Source organism: Anarhichas minor, unplaced genomic scaffold (genome assembly GCF_050575085.1).
Source record: "Anarhichas minor isolate MPS153535 unplaced genomic scaffold, ASM5057508v1 ptg000017l, whole genome shotgun sequence".
NCBI classification, from domain to species: domain Eukaryota; kingdom Metazoa; phylum Chordata; class Actinopteri; order Perciformes; family Anarhichadidae; genus Anarhichas; species Anarhichas minor.
The window spans coordinates 16,521,708-16,530,617 of NW_027466463.1; the positions used below are offsets into that span (position 1 = coordinate 16,521,708).

At 40.7% G+C, this 8,910-nt stretch overlaps 1 protein-coding gene across 1 annotated transcript; it reads left to right on the plus strand.

Moving 5' to 3' along the window:
• The first annotated feature begins 3,392 nt into the window (after positions 1-3,392).
• six3b (SIX homeobox 3b) lies at positions 3,393-4,810 on the plus strand. Its single transcript, XM_076093045.1, has 2 exons — positions 3,393-4,087; positions 4,672-4,810. Exons 1-2 carry the CDS (start codon positions 3,393-3,395, stop codon positions 4,808-4,810), a joined length of 834 nt encoding a protein of 277 aa, XP_075949160.1.
• The last annotated feature ends 4,100 nt before the right edge of the window (positions 4,811-8,910 follow it).

Sequence of the window (8,910 nt, forward strand, 5' to 3'; positions counted from 1 at the left end):
TGTGTTTCGTTCGTCCTTCCTGCTTCAATTAGGAGAATGTCTTTTCAACTTGGAGGAGCCCTGGCCATGACTGTGTTTGTCCGTCGTTTCTACTGTTAAAACACACACAGAGAAACATGTTGCAATCCTCTGGGGACTCGAGTATCTCAAGTAGAGCCCGACTGAGCCACTCGATGTGAACGTGGGAAGAAGAGAAGCTTTGCTGACACTGAAACATCTTTTTTGGGTGCGACATTCGTCCTTGCCGATCACCGGTAATCAACTTTCTTGTGAATATGTCTGTAGGGTTGTAGCCTACTGCTAGTCTAAGGTTTGTTTTGTTCAGCATTGCACTCCTGTAACATTGCTGGACCCCATGCAGCAAAAGCAGGGATAATGTCTTTTTTATTCCACATGTTCTTGCTTGTCAAAACATGGCACCGCAACACGTTCTCATTTCCAACTTGTCACATATGGATGCTGGGTCAGGACTTCTTGTTGTCACTTATTAACGCACTATGTAGCCGTACGCGTCAAACTACGACGCTCCACTACAGTCGCACTTTTAAACACAAACAAAACTACTTGGTTAGGTTTAGGAAAACATTGTGGATCGTGTTAAAAACAGCATGTTTGTTACATAATCAATGTAAATAAGTCAACATTGACTTTTGGTTTCACACAGGACCTAAACAGCAGTCTCCTGGTTTCTTTATACTTCGTCACCTGACTCCAGGAGCCGTTGCTCTGAGCGTTTAATACTGACGCATGCGTGTTTACATCTGAGTTACTTGAAACCCGGGTGCGGTCTCATCTTGTGCGTCAGTATCAAACGCGGAGGGCTGTGACAAAAAGCGTCGGTATTTGACGACCTCGGAACGAGACCCGGGTCACCTACTTTACCCATAATGCAACTCAACCACGAAACGTTTTGATGGAGATTCGGGTCCAGAAACAGGAAGAGCGCCAGCCTTTAAGGACAGTTTTACATAGTGGTCAGACAGTTGAATTACAACTTCCAGGTCCATCACATGATGCCGACGGTCCCAAAAAAACTTTTTCTCATAGGTCTACATTTGGAAAGAGACGTCTGTAACTCAGAGGATCTTTTTTTTTTTTTATAAATCAACTGCCCTATACGGACACATGGATTGCACATGGATAATTAGGTCCTAAAAGTTTTTAAATGCACTAATAGCCGAATCCAGAGTTATTTTCCTTCCTCTGTTCATGTGAATGAGCTCGACAACGAGGCCCAACCGAGCGACTGGAAGGCGAGGTTAAAGGAAACACTTGTCCGTGCTCTATGAGCCTCGAGGATGTGGAAGATTGAGGGAAGATCCAGGTAATTTTACCTCATATATTTTATTTTGTAGATGCTAGCCTCAAGCAGAGATGAGGAGCGGGCTCTTTTTAACCCCACACTGCTAGATTTCGTTTCCATTTTCAAATCTTCAGCGGAGTTCCCCTCAAAAAAAACAGTACATTATGTTATTATTATCATTATAAAGCTTAATTGATTTTATTTAATAGAGAAAGGAGAGATTACCACCACCATCATTTGGGGTGAAAAACTGGCACTTGACTCCTCACACCACGATGCAGGGACATCTGTCTTTGGGGGTAATTGGCATTAACCCTTTTAAGCTGGGTGACCCCCTTTTTCCCGCCCAACACATCTGCACTGGAGCTCACATTTGGTGTTTTTGTGTGTGTGTGTGTGTGTGTGTGTGTGTGTTTGACTGAATAGAATAAGATGGTGCACAATAATGGTAAACAAGTGTGTTTTTGTTTGCTGAGCCTAAACATATACCTCATATCCATATTTCACACTTTCTCTCTCACAAACAAACACAGACACACACACACGCACACACAAACACACACACACACACACACACACACACACACACACACACACACACACACACACACACACACACACACACACACACACACACACAGTAACCCTGCACAAAGGGTGCCACACTCCAAAGCATATGGCCTACTAGGCTAACCAAAATGTGTTAATGCTGATTGAATATGCTGCTCTATCAGACTAATGTTAGCAGGCTGCGTATAGGCCCGATGCTAATCCAAGGTAACAGAGTGGAGCTGGAGCTGCAGTTTATCTCTGAATATGTGGCTAAATTGAGAATAGAAAAGTGATTAGAAAGTGATTAGAGTGGAGGGAGACCACTTAGAGAAACATACGCTTTCAGGTCCGAGTGAGATTTCCAATCACACCGTTCACATAACTACTATTATTAATGATGCAAGCAGTTTCCCGGCAGGACCACAGAGGTCATGAGATGTAGCTGATAGCAGACAGTGATGTCAGTTTTGTTTCAAGATGTGTCTCTTTTTTTAAATAGGACACATCACCATCATAATCAGGTACTTCTTCTCTTTTTAAGGGGCCTTATGGTCTTCTTGTGATTGGGGTATTATTTGTTTATTGTCACCTATTCCCTTATTAGTTTTTATGAGTCAAAAGTTGCGTTTGTCTTCACACGTTTGTCTTCATCACTTTGCTGTTTTGTTGGTCAGTGTGACGTAGAAAAAAACCTGAAGATTAAACAAAAGCTGCCTCAAATTTGAAAAAAAACTGGCAGCAGTGTAGGCCTATATAATAATAATAATTATTATTATTATTATAGTAAACGTTGCAGCACTTTTTAAAACAAAGTTACAAAGTGCTTTATGGTTGAACCACGATTCAAATATTTCAGGACAGCTATGAGGCAAATACATGCAGACAATACAAATATATTACTAAAATAAATAATAATAAAGGTAAAAAAAGATTATTATAAAACAGATACGACATTTTGGAAACAACATAGTGTGCTAGCATTAATAAAAAGCTTTTTTAAAGATACGTTTTGAGACATGGTTTATAAAGTTGTGGCATGTATGTTGTAGCCTACATGTTCCATTAAACATCTTACAAACATTAAGAATTCATACCACAACACTGTATAGAAAGATTTTACAGTGAACTATATTTTTTTGTTCATGTTGCCATTTTTGGTCATCTGAATTTACCGCCCGATGTGTTTTTTTATCACTCCCGCTCGTTTTAATCTGGTTTAGAGATCCGGAAAAAAGATAGTAAGTGGCACTTGAGTTAAGTCTTTTTTGGTTTCCTGTTAATTGAAATGTTTCCCAATAGCGAGTCTGTTAAGAATAGGCTTCATGTGTCCAGCTTGTGCTTAAAAGGAGGGATAAATCCTCTGTTTGATTGACAGTGCTGCCATGACAACCCCGCATCAGCCCCAGGGTATCCAATGAGGAGTCAGATCCAGGGTCCCTCCCGGACTCCCAGGTGAGCTAAAGAGTCAGACTTCAGCACATTTCTGTCAGACCGTTTCCGAGACACACTTCGTCTCTGGTTTCACTCTGACGTCCAGATGGTGTTCAGGTCGCCGCTCGACTTTTTCTCAGCCTCCCGGCTCCTCCTGCCACACTTCGCGGATGGGCCCCCTATTCTGGCACGCTCGCAGTCCCCGGAGGACCCCCCCTCCGCTTGTCCTCCCCTGGCTCTCCCGGGGTTGTGTTTCTCCGCGGCGCAGATCGCCAGTGTCTGCGAGACCCTGGAGGAGACCGGAGACATCGAGCGGCTGGCCCGCTTCCTCTGGTCTCTCCCGGTGACCGCAGACGGTCGAGACTCCATCTCTGAGCACGAATCCGTGCAGCGGGCTCGCGCCGTGGTGGCCTACCACACGGGGAGCTTCCGCGAGCTTTATCACATCCTGGAGACGCACCGCTTTACGCGCGCCTCGCACGGTAAACTCCAGGCGATGTGGCTCGAAGCTCACTACCGGGAGGCAGAGAAGCTCCGGGGTCGACCGCTCGGACCTGTTGACAAGTACCGCGTGAGGAAGAAGTTCCCGTTACCGAGGACAATCTGGGACGGTGAGCAGAAGACGCACTGCTTCAAAGAGCGCACGCGGGGGCTGCTAAGAGAGTGGTACCTGCAGGACCCGTACCCGAACCCCGGGAAGAAGCGGGAGCTGGCGCACGCAACTGGACTCACACCGACTCAGGTTGGGAACTGGTTCAAAAACCGGAGACAGAGAGACCGGGCGGCAGCAGCCAAAAACAGGTCAGTGACTTTGACTTGAAATAAGTTGTCCATTGAATGTCACAGAAACATGCAGGTGTCGTTGAGTTGAATACATGTTTATTTTATCAGTATAATATCGAAATATTGTTAAAAATCAAGAAAACCACAATATCAAAAATAGAATCTCTTTATTGATTATTCACTGACACTTTCACTCTCTCGTTAAGGCAATTTCGTCTCCAAAGGCAGCCAAGGTTGTGCATAAAGGCCATTCATGCGTAAAAGTGCACGGCCATTCAGCTTCAAGGTTTTTGTTTTCCTTCAGTCAGTCTGACCTGGACGGTCTTTATCCTTCTTTCTCTCCCTATAATTTGCTTCAGGGTCAGTGTGTGGGTCATCCCTCCTATTGGTGTGAGCAAAACGTGCATGAATGGGCTCAAAGTGCTAACCACACTAAACTGGAGATTATGTATGATTTACTTAGTTTTCGTTACGGGCTTTATTTATGCTCTATTTTTCACTTTGTTTGTCAATTTTAACCTGTAACATTTTACTTCATTTTGGACACACTTGGGTTTAAACGGACTTCCCCCCTTTTAATTTCTTTCTCTGTTCATTTTCAGGTTGCAACACCACCGGATGTGTCCAGGCGGTGCGCGGTCATTTAGTGGAGGAGAGTGCAGTCCAGACGAAGGCGGGGAGCGCGCAGATGGAGAAACTATTCTCTCAGTAACGGACAGTGACTCTGACTTGGATATTTGAGACTCAAATATAAAATGGACTTCGGGGCCTGAGATGGTCCGTCGTGGATTACCGCGGAGAGAGGAGGATGTATTCAGGAAAAAAAAAAGGCTGGTCAGATTTTGGGTTGCAATAAATGTTCAGGGCATAAAACAGCTTCATCCTAAATGTCACCTCAGCCCACCAAACAGCTGATGTTACTGTGTATTTTTGATTTTTAACAACATCACTGGATGGTGCCGGTGCACATCTGTTGACCCAGCTTACACCATCAACCTGATTAAACAGACATCAAGCCATGGACCCCTGTTGGACTTTAACTCAGGGACCCCCACATGGGAGGACCTTTACAGACTGAAACCTGCCAGTGAGCTAAACACTCTTATTTTCTCTAATTATGTGTCATTGTTATTATTATTTTTTTTTAAATGAAACTGTTGGAAGACCCCTGGATGTCTACTGCTAGACAATCAATACGCACTGAAGCCTCTGGCTGTTTGTATGTTCATGAACTTTTTTGTTTCTTTACCTTCACTTTTACTTTATTTTAAGTTCACAGAGTTCACTGTGCAGTCTGCCTGTGATATTATGTCGTACTTTATGTTCAATTTGATGCTGAGTAAATGTTTTGGTATTTTATATAAATAAAATTATTTAATATATGATATTGTGCCTGCTCTTTTTTTATGACACCATCACTGTCCCTGTTCTACAATGAAACATAATGACACGGTGTGCAAACACATTAATGAATCATTGATAACACAGTATACAGTATACAGTATAATTAGAAAGTGACAGTGCGATTACAAATCCTTACAGTGTGTTATGAAGCATCTTTTAACTGTTAAAACACGAGTGCAAATGATTCACAATTGAGTTTAAGACATTTATAAAGGTTAAGTGGTTTTTTTCAGAGTTTTGATGAATTATGTTTGTTATTCCATAATATTATCTATTTTTACTTGTTCAAGAGAAACACAATCGAATAACTTTGCTCAATAAAAGAGTAACAAATGTTTTTAAAACATCTCAGTATGACGCAAGACTCACTCTAAACGCACGTTATTTTTTCAGTGAGTTCTGCCTTTAAATTTTCAAGGCGTCTTTGGGATTTAAATCCCTCATCTGGTGCCATTCATCTTTTACTTAAGCACTGTGCAATTTTGAGATACTTAAGTATTTCCATTTTGTGCTACTTTATACTTCTAATCCACTACAATGCATGAGCAATATACTTTTTACTACAGTTATTTCATAACTTCAGTTACTTTGCAGATTCAGATGAATGATATTTAATTAAGTCAACGAATAAATTACTATGTATTATTATAAGATAAGTTATGTATTCCTGTGGTATTTTCACATGTTACCCAGCAGCATATCAATTAATTAAAATGAGCTCCACCTCTATATCAGCTTCAATATTAAAATAATGAACACATTGGTGCATTAATAATTATAATCCAACATCATGACATAAATTATTCTGAAATGGTCCATCATGCATAATGAGTGCTCTGATGCTAAAAGTTTCGAGCTTTTAAGTGAAATTTTAATGTAGGACTTTTACTTGTGATTGTATTGCTATAATGTAGTATTAAGTAAAATATCTGAATGCTTACTGTCTATTGGCTACTTTTATCTTTTCCCTGTTCAAGTCATAGATCATCCGATATTCCCAATCGACCCAAGATGTCTGCAGAGTATTATTTTAGTTTTTTGATTTGTAAAGATATGGTTGTAAACTGTACATCCACAAAACCAAATAATATTTTGTTGAGACAAAGAAAATCCCTGAAAAGCAATAAAAGAAAATTTAAAAAAGGTTCCAACATACACATTTTTTTCACGTAAGAAGACATATTCATCTCTGAAACTGGACTAAACAGTTATTCTCTCACTTCCACTCACTGCTGACCTGCAGTGATGTTTCTGCAGCGCTGTGACCAAACTCTGGAGCCGCCACAGTTGCGCCACCTAGTGGTCAAAGTAGAGACGGAGAAGTAGAGTAAAATGAACAGAAAATAAACAGTTAAAACCACGACGCAAGCTTTGATAAGAATCGGATTGAACGGATGCAACACGTCAGATACCATTATTTAATTGCTCTAACAATGAGGGGGGGGGGTGGGGGTGTAGGGTGAATATGGCATAAGGTCAAGTGAGATAGTGTAACTATTCAGATCTTTCATTTAAAAAAAGGTGCTTGCTAAGCCCCACCTGGGAAACCGCCTAAACAGAATTACATGCCCTCATTGGTGTGACATCAACCATGTGGGCGGGTCAAGAACCAAACAGGAAGTTGACCTGCAACGCATGAGGTGAGGAAGACGCTGGCTAGTCTAATTAGACTTTGTTTAGACATTTTGCTGGAATATTTACACAACTCATTACATCAAATCATAATGAATTGTGCAATGATTATGCACTAGCCTAAATCAATGATAACATATGCCCTCCCAATCACCCACATGTTAAAAACAAGGTTTTGGGTCAGTTTTCTCAAAAGTATATGCCACACTTCCTTGGAATATATAACCTTCTTTTCTAATTATATGGACAGATAACATCTTAAGTTAGAAATGTATCACTGCATTAATATATATATATATATATATTAATATATCGTATATATATATATCGTAAGAAAGCTTACACATGGCAGAAATTCCAAAACTCCCAATGTGTCCTAATTCACCAGACATTGAACAAGGGTACTTTTACTATTTACAATAAACTAAACTCAAAGATGATGATTAACTCTCGTGTGACAAATATCCACTCGACCACCGTCGAATCATGAATCTACGAGGAGCACTTGAACGCAGCGTCCCGTGACGTCACGTCCCGGGAGCGTCATCACCCTGGCGTTACGTCCCACGAGCCAGCAGGTGGCGCAGCTGGACAGGTATAGAGGCTGAGTTACGATGCTCAATATTTTACTCAAGAGTTTAGATTTTTTTCTCTCTGTGCGTGGCCAGCTGTGAGAGGGCACGTGGACATATTTGCAAGTACAATACATGTTAAAGAAATGTTAGACAATAATCATGAATGTTATTTTACTTCTGCATTAAGAGTTTTTTTGAAACCCTGACCTCCATGGATCTGTCACATGTCATGTGTATGTTAAATTGATAAAAGGTCAAATTAAATCGAGTAAAATAACATAAAATATATGAAAAATGACAAATTGGACGCACAATCAGGGTAAATGTATAATACATGTATGCTTTTTAATACCTGAAAACATATTGATGATCGTTAATGCAAGTTTATTGTTTATTTATTTGCTCATTAGGTCTCAAAACGGCAACAGCTACTACTCCACAAACAATAACATTAAGAAAACGACAGCAGTTTCATGTATAACATATAATACAAAGAATTATATATATATATACATTACAAAATAGACAAAACTGACTACTGCACTTATTTATGATATAATCAGCATTATTGCAGCAAATGCATTACAATTAAACATGCATACAATAAGTTGCTGCATTGAAATTACATAATTTAATACAATTAATATAGAAATTGAATATATAAACAGGTTCGTCGTGGAATTCATAGGTATCGTAATACTACAAGGATTAACACAGAGGAATAAGACATTGTAAATATATAGACAGGTGTGCAATTTTGGATCTACGGTCTTCCACTCAAACTCACAGTTTGTGCATCTTTCTGTTGCAGCAACTCTCACTGCTGACCAAAAACACTTCCACACCTCCGTAATATTCCCATAGGAGCTGCTGCTGTGACTGTAGTGGGTATGGAAACAGTAATATTATAAGACACTCAGATTGCAGCAACTTGCAGGCTAATAGTGTCGTTATAACATTTGTTCTGTCCCTCCAGACTCTCCTTGTTGTGTATGTGTGTGCATGTGTGTGTGCGCGCTGTCTGTGCCCATGCATAAGGACTGACTGATTGACTGGCTCTATTGGGTGTCTGGCCATGACACGCACACACACACACACACACACACACACACACACACATAGACGCGCGCGGTGCCTGCGGGTGAATTCCATCCCCCTCTTCGTCTCTTGTGCTCAAAAAAACCCCACCTCTTCTATCTGCACGCGCATAGTCTCTCTCTCTCTCTCTCT

Excerpts from the sequence above, each read along its gene's own strand:
- six3b (XM_076093045.1), top strand. The coding sequence starts at position 3,393 with ATGGTGTTCAGGTCGCCGCTCGACTTTTTCTCAGCCTCCCGGCTCCTC. Across the intron at positions 4,088-4,671 it reads GCGGCAGCAGCCAAAAACAG|GTTGCAACACCACCGGATGT; the intron begins GTCAGTGACTTT and ends GTTCATTTTCAG.